General features: G+C 40.5%; 1 protein-coding gene across 3 annotated transcripts in view; it reads right to left on the bottom strand.

Moving 5' to 3' along the window:
* Window positions 1-18051, bottom strand: part of pigg (phosphatidylinositol glycan anchor biosynthesis class G (EMM blood group)) — a 93108-nt gene extending 75057 nt beyond the window's left edge. For all 3 annotated transcript variants that reach the window (XM_085288197.1, XM_085288206.1, XM_085288214.1), the window contains exons 1-5: window positions 17650-18051; window positions 17344-17549; window positions 7569-7778; window positions 7014-7202; window positions 1101-1239 (exon numbers count right to left, since the gene is read on the bottom strand). In XM_085288197.1, the coding sequence (XP_085144323.1) occupies window positions 1101-1239; window positions 7014-7202; window positions 7569-7778; window positions 17344-17549; window positions 17650-17803 (898 nt within the window). In that variant the 5' untranslated portion in view covers window positions 17804-18051. The remainder of the gene's footprint in view (window positions 1-1100; window positions 1240-7013; window positions 7203-7568; window positions 7779-17343; window positions 17550-17649) is intronic.
* Between the last annotated feature and the right edge of the window lie 178 nt (window positions 18052-18229).

Below are 18229 nucleotides of genomic sequence, written 5' to 3'. Positions count from 1 at the left end.
GGCCTGAGCTTCCGTGGCCAGAATATACCCACTACAAGGTGTTTTACAGAACAAAAAAAACATGTAAACTGAGCATTTAATACAGTCTGAAGTATTTGGCTCACGTGGATTACTTGAACATGTCCTGAGCCATATTTCATATGAACATCCACACACAGTCACAGGTGTTTTAAGTAACTCTGAATGTAGCGTTGTGTTGGTGCCAGACGGGCTGGTTTGAAACTGGTCAGGAACTGCTGATCTGCAGGGTTTTTGCTACACAGCTATCTCTAGGGTTTATAGAGCAGGTACAAAAAATACAAAGAGAAAATGTCCAGTGAGCAGCAGTTCTCGGGGTAAAAATGCTTAGTTGAAGCCAGAGGTCTGAGGTGAATGGCCAGGCTGCTTCAAGCTGATAGGAAGAGAACAGCAACTCAAACACCCACTAGTTACGACCAAGGTATGCAGAAGAGCATCTCTGAACATGTTAAGCCTTGCCTTCCAAATGCAGAAGCAGTAGAAGACCACATCTGTCAGCTGAGAACAGGAAACTGAGGCTACAATTTGCACAGGACCATCAAACCTGAGGAGCAGAAGATTGAGATTCTGAACAGGCAGCTTTTCTTCAATCTCTGCTGCGACATTCAGACGCCAGAGCAAACAACATGAAAGCATGGATCCCTCCTGCCTTGTTTCAATGCTGCTGCTGCTGGTGTAATGGCATGGAGGATATTTTCTTGGCACACTTTGGGTCCCTTTGTGCCAATTGAGCATCATTTAAACATCACAGCCTCCCTGACTATTGTTGCTGACCAGATAATGTGCCATGTCTCAAACTTCAAATCATCTCAAACTATGAAAGTGCAGCGTCCATCATTTTGACTATGACAATGAGTTCATCCCACAGTCACCACATCTAAAATCCAACAATACACTGCTGGGATGTGGTGGAACAGGAGATTTGGATCATGGATGTGCAGCAGCAGAATGTCAATATGAACCAAAATAAAGCAGTAAAATGACGTCCAAACTGGTACTATTAAGATGGAACTAAAAAGCGAGTGCATATGACAGAAAATAAGGAAACATTAAAATTAAGCATTAAACAGTAGAACAGTTACCTTTTCTTTTGAAGGCTGGACTTATGAGAACCAAAGGTGTACTGACTTCCGGCTCCGAAGAGCCTCCGTGGCTGCCGGTCTCCGACATGCCGTGGTCTCCACACAACACCAGCAGGTAAGGCAAGGATCCCTCGACTTCCTGAGAGAAGCAAACCTGAAGGTTAATGGCACTGCACTGTAGATGGAAGGCAAACTTTAAAGCTCTGAGATGGGATTTATTCAAGCCTGGAGCTAAATGTGTCTTGTGTCAGCTAACAAAATAAAAACGATACATCAAGTTTGGAAAACAACAATTCGTTAAAATGATGGCTGCTGGGCTAATGGATTACTTCTTCAGATATCTTTTCATTTTATTACGATGGCGAAATTCGACAGCAACATAAAAGGAAGGTATTAAATAATTACTTGTAAAAACAGAAAGCCGTAACAAACACTGAGGCTGTTTCATACCATCTTCAAAAAAAAAAAAACCACACACAGAAAACAAAAACACACAGAGGGCGAATCGTAAGTCGAGGATGACAGACTGTGATCAAGCTTGGTTTCTTCCTTAAGTAATTCCCTTTCAACTAGACTCACAAGAGTCTTCCATTGACAATGAATTCAACAGGGAAAGCCTTATGAGTCATAGCAGAGGGGCTGGTTTAAAGGCATGACTGTAGATGTTAACAAAACAAAAGCCAGATCCTACCACATATTACCAAAAGACACTTCAGTTCTAATGTTGTATCATACCCACAAACAATATCAAAGGCCATCATTTATTATTTAAGAGTGAAAATTGTAATCCATTAAGCAAGACAACCTGAAAGACAGACAAAGTAATCATTAATGAGGTAGCTGGGATAAACCCTGCCAAGACGAGTTGGATAACACGAGTATCCGAGCAGAGGAGCAGAAAATGCTGCTGTTTTTGTAGATTGAGCTATTGAACGAGAGAACATAAAAACATGAAGAATGGTCTGAGCCGAGGCTGCAGGTGGAAAGCCTGCGCTGAACTGTGCCTTTGTGCTTTGCTGAACAATTATATTAGTTACTCAGCACAGCAGCAGCAAAAGACTATCCTCTGCCCCAGATTTTACCTCTTGGATGCTTGTTATAGGATGGCACTGGACACAAGGGACGATGGGGGTAAAGAAAAGAAACTAAAAACCACCTCGCCACACGCTGAGTGAGCCTCTTTTCTGTTTAAGATAAGTCAGAGTTTTCTCCTGGATGAAAGCACGGTGCCGACCTCTTCTGGGAGACGTTTTTTCACACTTCATAACAAACCTTTTTTGGGCCAATACACTGTCCTGAATCAGACACTTGCTCGTGTTCTCCATGAGTAAGCCAGGAGGAAAAACAAAAGCTTCACTTTACTCTGAAATCATGTTTTTTGATCTGGTAAATCAGTGATTCTCAGCCCAGGGGTATTTTAGCTGTTAGGAGGGTGGAAAGCTCAACTAAATAACTCATAGAAGAAAAAGAAATTGTACTTTGATTCCACGTTATGGCAGCCATACATGCCCATTCCTACATATATGTTTAAATGATGATGCATGAGCTGTTTATTTGCTTCTCCATAATTTTCTCTTCCCGTAGTTCTGGTAAACTCTTGTTTTTCTCCAGAACTGTGCAGACTCTTTCAGATGTTTTCTCATAAATCCGTCTTGTTCTTGGGTGTAACCAGTGGATTGCATCTTGTTTCTCTTGACTAGACTCTAACAATGATACAACTACCTCCTCAAGAGTGTTTCTGACCGGGCTATGGAGGTCAAACACAGGAAGCAAAGATCTCGGTTACGCCTAATGAGGTATTATGTCTCATCTGGTCATGAAACTGCTGTCTGTCAACTGTCCGGTTACTTTGAAGGTTTTAAAAAAAGTGAAACTGCATATAAGTAATAAATTCTAAATCCTTAACAGTTTATACATTTTTTTTTGTTAAACCCCTTAAAAAAAAATCAATCACGTCTTGATCGACTGTGTTATATCCACTTTACGCTTCACATCCAATTTCAAATCCACTGTTGTGGTGTACAACAACATTGTCTGGCTGTCCAAAAACGTCATGACCTAACTGCTCATACAAAGAGCCATAAAAAGCATTTTGTTTTTAGTCCAATCATAAGAACAGAAAAAAGAAACCCCAGCAGTTAACTGCACATTTCAGATGAAGGAAAGACTGGAGCGATATAGCTCATTAAAACAACAATATTCAAGCGTTTGAACTTAATAAAGATAACTGAAACAGACACATGAAACTATTTCCAGGTATAAATGTTTTTTTCACTTGTCTCCCTGACAGGCCTTAGATCACTTGCTCATTCTGCAGGTCATATTTAAAAAGTTTTATACTTTAAACAGCAAAAGTAGAAACCAACCCGTAAAAATTGAAATATATAGAAGAGAAGATTGAGGCCATGAGCTCTCCATTAACACAAAGGTCTTACTGAGGTCTTTATGACCAGGAGGTCCTGCTTTCCAATCATGTTTTAATGGAGAGTGTTGCGTTAGTCCGTGCTGCAGGTAAAGAATTTCTCTGTCCCTAATTTGCGCTCGGTTAAATAAGCCTCTCGCTTCATTTTGAGGTAGCCTCTGAGGCTACCTCCATCTCGAACCACCGTCCCTTTAAGAGCATCAAGGAGCGGCGGCAGCAAATAACACACAACTTGCGTGTGCAGTGAGACATCCTGATACCTCAGTATCATAAACACCCGGATATATTAGAAGCATGTGCTGATTGAGGAAACGTTGTTTGGTAGGAGCTTCTAAGATATCCTGCGGGACCCCACTGGACTGTGTCTATATTTAGGTCATAGTGCTGCTAAAAGAAAAAAGAACAGGCACAGCTTCCACTAATGTGACTGAAGCAAGACTTTCAAACAGGTTTCATTCAAAGAGCTCACTGGGAGCACATGTTAGGCTGCCCACAGCACAGAGATATCGCCATGAGCCCGGACAGACAGTTTTTAACAAGACAGAATTCAAAACTTTGGGATCTGGTGAAATGTTGAATCAACTTATCCAAAGGAAGGAAATCTTAAAGGGTTACGTGCACTTGGCTTCTGTTCTCTCTGTCATTTCAAATATACCAAAGCAAAGGGAAAGAAGAGGGAGGTTGTAGTCTCATGTAGACATGACTTGACAATCTAAATACAAGCTCCATAGCTGAATGACAGCAAGAAAATGCCCATTAGCAACACACACACGGTGCAAAGACAATATGCATGCACAGCTGCCAGACCATGTGAAAGGAGGGGGGGGAGAACAAAGGCACAAGACCTGCACACTGATCAAAGGCAAAATTAAAGATAACAAAAGCTTAACAGTTTATTAAATCTCTGGTGGTTCCTGCAACAGATAACATAATAAATGCTGGAAACGGTGCAAATTCTCTGTGTAATTAAATGCCTACCTAAAAACTGATAGTGTTAAAAAAAGAATCACTGATAGCATCATATTAATATATTAACCAGTCATTACTTCATATTTGCATATTTTCCTGTCTTTACTTTATTATGACACTAACTAGATTTAAACAACCATAAAAAAAAAAAGAGTTATTCTATAAATTTATTAGAGACAAACAGATGCTGACAAGCAATAGCTAATTTCAGTTCAGTCTTACGAAGCACATCAGTCCCATTAGCGTCACACAAAAATCTGAAGGCAAAGCACTAAAACAAAATATGGAGAGCAAAATAAAAAATAGAAGTCTGTCCTACATTCACCTCTCTTTAAAATGGCTCAAATTATATTAACAATGAGCAGCAACAGCACTGACAGTCCAATACTCCATCCCTCATCTCTTCCTAAGAAAAATAACAGCCTCTTCTGAAGCTTAATGTTCCATGTTGCTCAGAACCCAACAATGAAACCCTGGACCCAAAACAAAAGACTGAAAGGAGGTAAAATGCAAAGCACATACATGTAAGGTTGCAGAAAATGCAGAGTTGGATCTTTTCGAGGGTTTGCCAAAATGAGCTCCCCCTCATACATTATACACAGTCGTATAAGTTTCTTGGAAGTGGTTCAGGCCTACCTTTCAACTGGGCTTTTCAGGCCACAAAAAACTACCTCAAGTATTCAATAAGGTCTATTGGATTTGTGTAAACATCTTTTGTAGACTCCCTCCTTATTATTTACCTTGAGTCCATCTGTGGCAACTGAAGGCTTGTCAGGGATAGTTAACAGGCAACAACAGAGCTGAAGTACTTTAGTGCTGCTAAATTAATAATTAAATACTTTACCCATGTTTTTTTTAGATGTTTTTGAGTGTTGCAGTCCATTATTTTTGTTATGTTTTGGTTGTTTTTGGAAGAAAGCAACAAGACTCACATTTTATTTGCTTGGCAAACCAATTTCTGAGATTTTACATGTCTATGGGTCATGTATGGCCTGAAGTAGGCTGAAAGGGTTCCACAGGTTTCAAATAAAGAGGAACTATGCAGCTGGGATGCAGTATGCCCATCAAGTTGGGCACAGGTATCGTCATCACACAGCTGCTTTTATTTATGTTCACCCTTAAGACTCTAGTAGCAGCTGCAGTATTTTCCCGAGCAACAGGCGTCACCACTCAGACAACAGTGCAATATCAGCGCTAATATAGGAAAGGAACGAAGTCAAAACCCAATAATTTTAAAGTCTTATCTTTTCAAACTGCTGACCAGGGCTCTAGACTAACTTTTTGCCATGGTTGCACTGGTGTACCTGACTTTTTTTCTTAAGTGCACACAAATTTTTTAACCACATTGCTTAACACCACAGTTTTACATGTTCACTTTTTTTTAAAATTAGAGGACAGGGGACACTTGGGCAGTGCATTTATCGCAGCATATAATGTGTTTTCTGGATACACTGTGCTTGTTCGGCGTTTCCATTCGAAACATATTAGCACCAGTCACAAACACAACGGTCTTTCCACACTCACGGCAGTAAAAGCAGTGCATCATTCTGTCAGCTTTACTGTATCTTAGCCAGGGAAACTGGTCAAGCCACTCGCTTTAAATACACGTTCCCCTTTTAACTTTCAGTGGGCTCTAGCTCGGAGTCGATCGTATGTGGCTCGTTATGTGATGTCGTCTCCGAACCAGTGTTAGACGTAACCTGATGGCTTAGTGTCACAGCACTGGCTATGAATTTCGGTCAGATCAAGCATTAACCTAACGAAAAAGTTATCAATCGTTCTTTTCAGTCCTTTCTCATTACCCACAGCTGCATCTACATCTGTCGGACGAATCAGAGAGGTCCCGCACTTGACCATCTCTGATTGGTTTAGACCATGATATGCATAATGTGCATCTGTTGCTAACCACACGGAGACTTTCAGAGTTGCAGAGGCTTTTTTTCTTTTCTTTTTTTTTACTCGAACAGCTGAGACCTAGGATTGTTTTTATAGTCGTATCGTTGAGAAATTAGGTTGCATGTGTGACTAAATTGGTCGCACTCTAGAGCCCTGTTGACATATCTCCCTCTGTATAATCTCTGAGGTTCTGTAGTGATGGTAGTAAAAACTGACACGAACGTGTCTGCAACCCAGCAGTCAAGAGGTATACCATCGGCAAAACAGCAGCTAGCAACGGCAGATGTGAGATCAATTTGACGTCAGCTTTGTCATCCGGTGCTCTTCCCAAGGTGGAGAATGTTGACTATGACAAAGTCTTGGAGGTATTCTCCTGAATTCTAAAGATGTTGTCAGTTCCTGACTACCTTTGTTTCATTTGGAATCCATGCATCTCTCTAAAGACTCGGGTTGAGACTAGTTGGTAAATATTGCTAGTTAGCTACAATTAGGGGCCTTGGGATAAAAATAATGAGGTCTCATAAACGAAAGCTTACATTCTAACCCAACAGAAACAAAAAGGAATTCTTCTATAACACAGAATGCAAATGATGCACATAAGAGTAGAAGTTAAGAAAATTAATTACCTTTGAAATGAGAGCACTATGGATCTTCTTCAGGATGTCGTCCATCTCCATCAGTTTGGGTTGGATGAGTGAGCTATACGGTCCACTCATATGACCAATGTGGTCCAGGCCTAGGTAGTGGAGGATTAAAATGTCCCAGTCATCTCTCTTTAAGGTGCTGTCCAAGTGACGGGTTACATTGTTGTCAACCTGGAAAGAAGGTGACGCACGTCTTTAGATACAAGATTTGTCATATTTAATTTAGGCTTGTTTTATTCAAAATTCATCTCCATACCAAGACTATCCTCATTAAATCTGAGCTAAGAGGAAATTTACCCAAACCTGTGGTACCCTTGATAAGTAAACATCCCTCCTATCAGGTAATGAGCTCAGAACCACCAAAATCCTACTATAAACAAGAACAGATTGCAAACAGTCCCACAGAAAATTGCCGCTAAGGCATATGGAGCTATTAGATGAGCAGTTTTGATGTGATGCTGGCTGATCAGCTGCCTTTATCCCTTGTACATTACATGACTTTTACAAGCAAACCCCAACGGCTCAACTCACACATACCTCAGTGTAGTCAGACACGAAAAAGGAAGTTGTGCCATCATATTCCATGAAGTGTTTTGGGAAAAGGCGCACCCAGGTGTCATCCCCGTAGAATACTATCCTCTTCCCTGCAGTTTTGGCTTGCCAAATGAGGTTGTCTTCCAACAGTGCAGGAGAATTTAGGTTCATTACCACATCAATGAAGCCTGGGATACTGCCAGTGGTAAGAGCCTGGGGAGGAATATGTTTTTGTCATTGTCCTTTGAACAATAATTGTCTTTTAATGGTGTTATACAACCTTACAGTTTCATCATATTAACCCCACTAATTAGGATTTGTGCTGCAGTACAGGGATTGGTTAAAAAATGTATACATTCATTAATTTATTTTATTATTAAAGGTAAAAAAAAACAAACAGTCAAATTTAAATGGCTACTACACTGATCTAACATTAGAAATTAAACCAATTCCCACATCACCAAACCAATCTTGCTACCACAAATGGAAAGTGAAAGCTGAATCAGGTAGACACATGATATTTATGAAGTATAGTTTCTACCGATTTCATCATGGAATCTGAAATAAAACAACATCGGCCTCCATTTGACTGACAACTATAACACAGCCTATTTTGGAAGCCAGGAAAAAGCTTGGTGCATCGTCGAGGGGGAAAGTACAAAGGCCTTGTCTTTATGCAGTGAAGTAGACAAGAGATTGTAGATGATGGCAGGAGACATTGTTATTTAACACCCCCCCTCCATGTGCTGCCTGGAGCACTGCTCTGGATCCTCGGGGACACTCAAAAATCCAGACTAAAATGAGTAGTGACCAGGATTTGTTATATGAGAAAAGCAAGACGGAGCTGTCAAGGGGTCCAGGGCCAGAAAATTCCCTGTCATCTATTCATCTATATCGTCCCTTATTGTGTTTATGTATTCATCTGATCAACCCTGATCAGATGAGTCCACATCTGGGTATTTTGTTCAGTGTTTTTAGGGGGTTTTTTTTGCTTACAAGACATTTTCAGCAATTTATGCTATATCACCGTATAGGTGCCACTTCTCTATCGCAATTCTATGGCTTCTACACAGGAAAAAAACCCAAAGATGTCACACTTCAAAAAATGGGGGTAGAAATGAAGTATCATGCATCAATGTCACAAGATTCAAGCTTTTCTTTATTTTCAATCACGTTTTGAATACTAACGCCAAATGTGAATTTCTATGCCAATGCTGAGGTTTAGACTAATAATTTGGTATTTCATGATTTTTTTTTCTGTTAGCATATTCTATATTTTATTTTGTTCATCTTCATTAATAACCACAACACTCCTGGTTTAAAACCTATTTCATTATTCTTTAACATTCATTCAGTGCAAAATTGCATTCGAAACAACTGTGCAAAAGTCTTGAAAACCCCCTTATTTCTTAATATTGCAGTAGTGCAATGTTTCTATTGAAAGATTTGCAAACATACATGGACACACAGTATATAAGGCAAAAACAAAATCTGAGAAATACTAACCAGGCTGAAAATCCATATTTGGTTATGCCCACCTTTATTCTTCAACAAAGTCTAAACTCTCTTACTGAGCTTTCTGGCTAAAAGTAGTCTTCAGGAATAGTTCTCCAGGCTTCTCGAGGGACATTGAAAGCTCTTCTTTGGATCTTGGCTGGGGAGGCCAATCCTTGACTGTGTGTTTTTCTATCCAGGTATACTTGGATACACACTGACAGTGAGCTGGGATTTTGTCATGATGAAAAATGAAGCTGTTGCCAATCGGACACTTTCCAGATGGTATTGCATGGTGGATCAAAATCTGACCAGACTTTCCTGCATTAATAATTCAGAATTAAAATAAGCGAAATTCACCAACATCCCCAGCACTACTGGTTAAAAGGCAGCTCCAAACCATGACAGAGCCTCCACTGTGTTCTATAGATGCTGTACTGTTTTAGATTATAATGACAATTTTGAAACAAAATTTTCACAACTGGGTTCATCACTCCATCAGTCCCATTGCCACCAATTTTCACACCAGTTCTTAAGTAATTTCCCTTCCTTACGAATGACTTCTTGACCGACAACCTTCCACTGAGACCATTTCTGATGAGGCTTCAATGCACAGGTGACAGATCAAGTGAAGGGCCAGATGAATCTCTCAGTTTCTGTGTCGGGTCTTTGCTGGAGTTTTTCATATTACTTAAACAGCATTTGATAGTCATGTCGTTGAGCAGCTTTACAAACAAAAGATTCTTCTGAAAATTGTCAGGGATAGGGACTTGACTAAAAATGAGTGAACAGCAGCCACAGTCCCCCCAAGAAAACCATCAAAACTTTGAAAGACCTTAAAAAAGACTGAAGAACTACTACTCAATGCAACCTTTAAAAGATTACAAGGAATTCTGGAGCCTTGGAAGCAAAATACAAAGAAGTCACAGTGGTTTACGCCTTTTGCACATCCTTGTAAATAACAGCCACTAATGCATACCAATATCTTTTATGTGTTTTTTAAGAGAAATAATATTCTTCTTAAAATATTTGTGTCTCCCTATTTAAAAATGACAAACTAATACACAAACTCTGGTACAAAGTAACCCACTAACAGCAGAAGCCTCTCAGTTGTTTCTGTTTATTCACAGGTGTAACAATTCCGAAACCCATCCTCTGAGCTCTGTTCCTGAGCTCAATTATTCACAACTTCCTTCCTTGCGATTGTTTTGCCTCTGCCAGCGCAGGTGCTTGTTTCGGGGAGAGATGGATGCTTTCTGCTTCAAAAGCAGGCGTCTCTTTCAGTTTGTTCGCTCTCAGGAAGGTCCCAAGTCTATTAATAGAGACAGCCTGACTAATGAAAACAGTGCCTTGGACATAAAAAAGGGCAAAAATGATAACACTGTTTGCAAGAACAAATGAAGGGACACAAAAGCATCTAGACGATTGCACAAGAAAGATCCGTTTGAAAGCTGTGCAGAAAAGTTCAGCTTAATTAGGCTACATCTTAAAATCCTTCTTGATGCCAAAACGGCATCGAGAAGCTGCCCGAATGAATCAGTGATTCATCAACGTACTAATTACTGTCCCACAGTATGTGTCTAGGCTTGCGATGCTACTGCGTAAATGTCAAATACAATATCAGTGGGGTATAGAGACACTCTCTGGCATAGTGATGAAAACTTGTCAAGGTGCCAAAATGCAGACGGAAGGGGGCTGCGATTCTGAGTCCTCGAGCCTGGAAGAAGATTTTTCAGTTTCCTCCTCAGTGCTTACTTTCTCTTGACTCGTGAAAGGAACACTTTCTACCATTAACCTGAAAATATCCAGAATTTCTCAGGCCTTATGACCAGATAATACATATGGAGTTTTAAAACAAAAGCAAAAACTATCATGCCTTGCTGTGTTCTTACTATCCCGGGAGATACCAGCCTTTGAAACACCCACAGCTGCTATGATTAACTGAATTCACTGTCCAAGTCCGGCATCTCAGTAATGTCCACTGACTGCTGTGCCAGTGGGAGCGTGGGGCTCTACCGGCCACATGTGAATGCAGGACTGGGGAGGGAAACTAATTTTCTCTGCTTGCCATGGTAAGAATGAGTAACTAAACTGGGGATCATCAAATTTTGTAAAAATGACTCCCATGGGGGGTTTTCCTTCGTAATAACAGTTTGTTTCCCACAAATAAAACACAACACACAAAAGAAAGAAGACTATAAAGCCTCACTGTGCACCAGACTTGAAGTCAACCATGCAATATATCTCCATGGAGATATACTGTTATATTATTAGAAACTGTGGAGGTAGTCGTGTGTAAATTAATGGCTGTGACACGGAGAGATTATGATTTAGGTTAGTTGGCTGTGTCATAGCAGTTAATTGGGTGCAATGCAGTGATAGTGGGCAGTAATAGGCAGTTGGTCTGTAATGCCACCTACTGGTGTGTCATCAAGCCTCGACGATGCAACAGAGCACTTTTTGTTTGGACAGCAGAACTTCTGAATCACTTCAAGGTTAAACTGACCAGCAAACAAATCTACGCGTGCCTCTGGGCCCTGATGACTACATGCCTGTTTTTGTGTGATGCACCGGCTGCAGGGTGACAGCAGATGCCACTACACTAGGCCGTGTTCTTATAGTTTTCTATCGGCTCCTCAATGAAAAAGACCAGTTTGAAAGGTAGATGCCAATCATGCAGGATGTAATTGTGGAGAGGTGTGTTGAAAAATGAAGCCACTACATTAAGCTCAAAATGCAAGGTGAGTTACCTTGAATCTAGAGTTACAGCCAAGCTCTCTAAAAAGTGATTAAGTGGCCCTTCTGCAGGACTGCAGATGAACCACAAATCAAACTTGCATGTTTCTGGGCAGCCGAAGGACGTGCCATCTTGAATTTTCCCGTCTCCTCCGTGTCCATACTACACACCTCTGCTGCAACGTAAACCCTTCACACACGCGCTTCTAAATCTAAATTTAAAATTTACTCTTATTGATCTCCTGCTACAGCCGCCTGCTCCACCCCCTCTCTGGTCCTGTCAAGAAATCTTTTTTAAAAGGTTCAAATCTGGGACTGTTTTTTTAAGCTGTCTTTTCTTTCCATCACTACCGCTTCCTTCTCTAAATCCGGGGATTATGGTGAAACATCTGTCTCCCTGCAAGTCCACCTCAATCTCGCTCCACTCTATCCTGTCAGCCTTCCTCCACATCACCAATGACATGCTCCATAACATCATAACCGGCTTGTTTTTTTTCGGGGTGTTTGTTCTCCTTTCTCTCACACATTTACAGAAAGTTTACTTTTTTCTGTTTAATTCACTTCTACCTCTAAGTATATTTTTACTTAGCAGATGTAATTGGCAACAGAGACATAGAGTAAAAAGCATTCAAAACACCAACATCAATCATTCAATTAACAGAAAAACCCAGGACTTCATTAGTTTAGTCATCTGCACTTCCCTTTTGCCAAGAAAATCTATCCACCTGACAGGTGTAGTGTATCAAGATGCTGAATTAATAGCGTGGTTGCTGCACAGCTGTGTCTTCAGACGGTAATAATAAAGGTCGCTCTACATTTTGCAGTGTTATCACAGGGCACAGGGCCACAGATGATGCTGGTTTAGACGGAGGGTGCAGTTGGGATGCTGATTGCAGGAAAATGTGCAAATTTGTCAGCTTAATGTTTATTTCACAACCATAACCATGTAACCAAAGCAACCCAGGACTGCCACATCCAGCTTCTTCCCCAGCAGAAGCTGGAAGTGGCGGTCCAGCCAACGGGACAGCTTTTTTGCACAATCAGAGAATTTCCTGCAAAACTCTCAGAAACTGCTAGTCTGCATGCTCATGGTCCTCACCAGTGATCACCTTTGACGGCAGCTATCATGTTAGGGAAGTGTTCGCTTCAAAGATGAATCCCCGGGGTGGGGGGTAGGGTGGGGTCATGTACTATCACTTAAAGTTGTAGCAGGATGATGTTCAACCCCACAGTACAAGGATCTGTACACAACCCTTTTGAAGTTGAATCCCAGTCCTTATATGGCCTGCCTACTCACTGCACATGACCCCCTTTGAGCACATTTGGGACACTTTTCAATGGGCATGTACAACAGCCTGTGCAACATCCTGTAAATTAAACTTCAGAAAGACAAGAGGAGTGGGCCAATATTCCACAGACTACAGCCTTGAAAGGATTGTCAAGGACCGGCCATAAGTACTCAAGAACGTACAGACTGTGGACTGAGTTCTTAAGTACTTAAGAGAACTAGTCAAAATTTTGAACTTTATATGAATGGACTGAGTCTGGTGACATTCAGTGCCAGCATGCACAGATGTCTTCAGGAAAGGGGCTACAACTGCCACATTCCTAGGGTCAAACCACTCAATTAACAGAAAAGTACTCCATGACTTCATTAGTTTAGTCATCTAGTCTACAACGTCAGAAGTATCTTACCTAGGCTAAGAAGCCACTTCTGACTTGACTTCTTCTAAGAAGAAAAAAACCGGAGTGCTGTTCAGTGGTCCAAAGTGCTCTTTCAGATAAAAGCAAATGTTGCATTCATTTGGAAATCAAGGTGTTCGAGTCGGAAAGAAGAGCGCAGAATCCATGATCTTTGAAGTCCAGTGGAAACTTGTGCAGTCTTTGATGATTTGGGATGACATGTCCTCTGCTGGTGTTGGTGGTGGTTAGTCCACTGTGTTTTATCAAGTCCAAAGTCAGCACAGTCACCTACCAGGAGATTGTGGAGCACTTCATGCTTCAGTCTGATTTCTTCTTAGCATCTGACCAAACAGTTTGCCGAATAGATTATTACTGAGCTTGACGGGCAAACCAATTCATCTGACCTGAAGCCCACAGAGAATCCATGGAGTACTGTAAAGTAGGAGATGAGAAACACCCGACCCCGAAATACAGACGAGCTGAAGACTTTTATCAAAGCAACCTGTGCTTCAGTAACACCTCAGCCTCCACGTCATAACACACCTATGCAATAATTTGTGTTAACGGAGGCCCAACCAGTGTTGAGTGTATAAACAAACTTGCTTGGGCATTTCTTTATTATATATCATTCATTGATTACTAAATTGATTACAATACTAAAATAATCTGAGATAATGAATTCCTGATTTTAATGAGCTATAAGCCACAATCATCAAAGTCAAAACAAAAGAAGGATTGAAGTATTTCACTTTATGTTTAATAAATACAGAACATGTAAATGTTGACTTAAAAAAAAAAAAAACTCCTTCTCTACCCTCCATTCTCCATGCTGGTATCCCACTAGAGTTACTTTTTTGTGCCTCAACCTCTCATCCTGTTCACTGCCTAACCAACACATGCTCTCTGTCACCCTCACTAACCTGAAGATTGCCGAGTCAGCACTCTCATGCCTCCCGTGTCAGACGCTACAGAGGAGAACTGTGTCCATACCGTGAACCTTCAGCAGCACGTTTCTCCAGGTCTGAGTTTGTATTGCAATCCCCGTCCGTTAAAACAACTCGATGCTGTCAGCACATCCTCGATCCTCCCACCGCAGAGCGCTTCCTCTAAGGCACAGGCTCTGCTTTTAGTTTTGCCCTCTGACACTCAGGCACACATATTCTGCTTCACCTGACAATTTCCGTTAGATGGCTTCCCCCAAGCTCAGCACTACCCGACACCCATGGACAAAAGAGGGCTGCTCTTTTTCCCCGAAAATCATTCCCTTTGCAAAATCTCTTCAACACCACTGACAACAGAGCCTGACTGAAATATCAAACTGTCAACTGCGGCCTATCACAAACATACAGGTAAAGGTTTTTATGTTGTCCATTTTGCACCAATATAAACACCTTTTATACGATTGCAGATTTTGAAATGGTTAGTCCGTGACACAGCTCCCGTTTGCAGCACATGTAGTACCGATCACAGACGAGAAGGGGCGATTTACTAATAAACAATGACTCCATCTCTCTTTTGTAACTGTATATATAATGCTATTGGCTGATGATATCAATATCAGATACATTCCCTAAAAAGTATCAGCAAGGGCTCCAGGCAGGCTTTAATTGGTGGTGTGCTCTCTGTCTGCCTGCGATGTTAACGTGTTACAGCACAGCAGACTGTCATGAAAGGTGCACATGACATGACTCCAACTCCCTCCTGGCTCCGCTCCCAAAATACTCTCGGCAACATGACACATCATCCAAATGTGACAACACACCATGTTTTCACGCTTTCAGCCATCTAACCCTATTTTCAGATACGGGCTGAAAACTTAGAGCTTAATTCAAAATGTTCATCACAGGTTCTTTTTACAAGCTTTTCTGGGCTCACAGAAGCACTGCCATTTCTAGCTTAAACACCTCTGATCAGGGACTGAATGATTTAAATCCTTCTCAATACAAGTCAAAATTACAGTCCTGGTCTTCATCAGTTTCACGTTTGTCTACAATCAAATTATCAAGAATCTGCAATTGCACAATGTATATATCGTTGTATTACCAGATCTTTGCACACCTCAATCACACAACTCTTTTAAACTGCCCTAAATCAGGTTGGCACCAGAATCAACCTTCTCAAGACGTTCATCCATATCGAAAACACTGATTAAGATCCTTTTGGGTGAAGATTTGGAGCTTTTCTTCATCTCCACCCCAATCACTGGTGGTGTACCTCAGGAGTCATCTTTAGGAGCTTTTTTGTTTATTTATATGTTCACTTTAGGCAAAATTTTTCATGAGCACAAAATCTCATTTCACTGTTATGCTAACATAAAACAAATATATCTAACTTTTAATCATTAGTAGTCAACCCGCATAAGTTCCATCCTTAGCTGTCTCCAGGAATCTCTTCTGAGTGAAGACAAATAAGACAGAAGTTAAAAACATAGCGCTAAGTTGTTTTTTTGTTTTTTCAAGCTGATGGAATTTCCCTAACTTAAGTCCATTCACTCTCTTAAGGATATGAATACCAAAAGTGAATACGCACAAATCTGTGCGTAAATCATGCGTACGAGCATTTCACACACAAATCCATCATTTATCAACATTTTCATACCTGAATTTGTTCAAACTTTAGGAACAAATCGGAATCCTGAGTACAAACAAATGAAAGCCTGGCTTCCTTAGGAATTTAAACACTTTAAAGTCTTTAAAATGAATACTACTGCCACTACTACTACTAATAATAAAAATAATAACTTTTATTATTGCATTTTGGTTATTATTTATAGTTTCCTATAACAACATGAACCAGAAAATATACCGAATTACAATAAAATATTTTTTTAAGAAAAAACAAAATACTAAATCAAAAAGGTGCAGGTGCACCTTTTTGATTTAAATATATTCCATTATCAGGTATCTTATCATATATTAAATGTTCTTATCTTTCATTAAAAAGGACTTCTATCATTGCTAGATGTCACACACTGTAGAATTTCTTGGCACTATTCCATGGATGCTGGAGATCTGAATTTTTTTTCTCTATGTGATTTTCTCACCTGAGCTCTTATATATTGCCAAACAATTGTTTCACAATCAGTGATATTGCTCAATCAAATGCTCTCCATCCACCGAATTTATCAGAAAGATTTGAAGACATTTATGTTTTTTATGGTTTTTGCTCGCTTCCAATTGTCTAGCTATTTTCTTTTAAACAAGACTTATACTTTCCACAAGCATTTTAAAGTGTTATATTTTATTCTTCCTCCATGCTGTTTTGTTATGTTTCCTGTCTTGATTTCTCACACTTTTTTAACTGTCTGTTCATTTTGGATGTTTCTAAATGTACTAATGACTCTTTTAACACATTAAAAAAAAATACACGTCCAATTTTCTCATTAGTGTGAATCAACAGATTTCTATAAAACACCAAAACAGATGAGATTTAGTTGTTTAAATCTGCATTTGAGTTGCAAAGCGGACAAAATGGACAGTAAACTGAGCATTAACACTGAGCCTGGGTTTCATGCCTGTAATGGAAAATATTACACGCCTTCAGCACCATAAAGAGAGCAGAGAAGTTAGTGTGTATTTAAAGGAATACCACATTACAGGGTTAGGTATTAACAACAGAATATTCCTGGCATCATCCGTTTCAAGTTTTCACTACATAATAAAGTGCTAATGTAGAGTTTCAGAGATGCAGATTTATGTGTGGAGTTGGAAAGGATTTGAGAAATGCTGATAGTTTGGATCCAAGTGGTTGACTCACTACAGCAAACACTAATCCAGAATTCTAACAGACACACGCCATGATGAGAGACAGTGGACAGATTTGACGGGCGAGTTCTCATTTCAACATCATGCTAGTGGCATCCTACCTTGATCCTGGGCATAGTGACTGTAGGTGGTCTCGCCTTGGCCACAAAGCTGTGTGATGAGCCTCTTTCCACCACGTGCCTTGTGTAGGGCATATACATACGACCATTGGGTCCAAACACAAAGTCCTCTCGGAGGGCATCCACTAACATAATAACCACCCTTTTAAACAGGGGCTGCGGGAGGCGAGATGAATTAGGAGCGCTTCCTGTGAGGTTAGAAGAAAGCTTATGAGTTTTAACAGATTTATGTCAACAGTACAGGCCGAGGAGAGGAGTGTGAGCAGATGTGGATGAGGCTGGACTCACCTGTCAGCGGCTCGGCTGGCAGATCTGACAGCTTGCTCTTGGATGAGAAAGAAGACTTGACAGGTACGGGGAAAAATCCCCGCAGGAAAAGGGCAATGCCAATCACTTCGAATATTAAAATAAAGGAGGCAAAAACAGACGAGCGGACCTTCATGGTTTGGCCGACGGACACTTTAGGAAGTTAGGCTACAGAGATGACTTGCTAGCTAGCAACCAATATAACGCTTTCTACTCTGTTTAATTAAATTAAAAAGAGCAGTAAAAGTCATGGTATCCCATTTCAGGTGGAAGCGCTGTGAATCAAAATATTATAAAGCTACGTGTCAATGAGTTGCGTGGTGTATATGTGGGCGTAATTCACAATATACACACTACCAGCGGTTAGCACTGTGTTCATTCATAGCTGCTTCCGCATTGATAGCACGAAACTACGGGTGGGACTTAGAGCCAAACAACACCAAATCGCGTTTCCTACGACGCATGCTTGTCAGAGTGACACTGTTATTGCAAGGTATTAACCTTACAATATAAAGCACCCCGAGGCAACTGCTGATGTGTTTTGGTACTTTAAAATTGAATT

Source organism: Mchenga conophoros, linkage group LG2 (genome assembly GCF_057382185.1).
Source record: "Mchenga conophoros isolate Kocher_MC1m ecotype Shallow Benthic linkage group LG2, M_conophoros_male_GT1.1, whole genome shotgun sequence".
Taxonomy (NCBI): domain Eukaryota; kingdom Metazoa; phylum Chordata; class Actinopteri; order Cichliformes; family Cichlidae; genus Mchenga; species Mchenga conophoros.
This window is presented reverse-complemented; position numbering and strand designations above follow the sequence as displayed.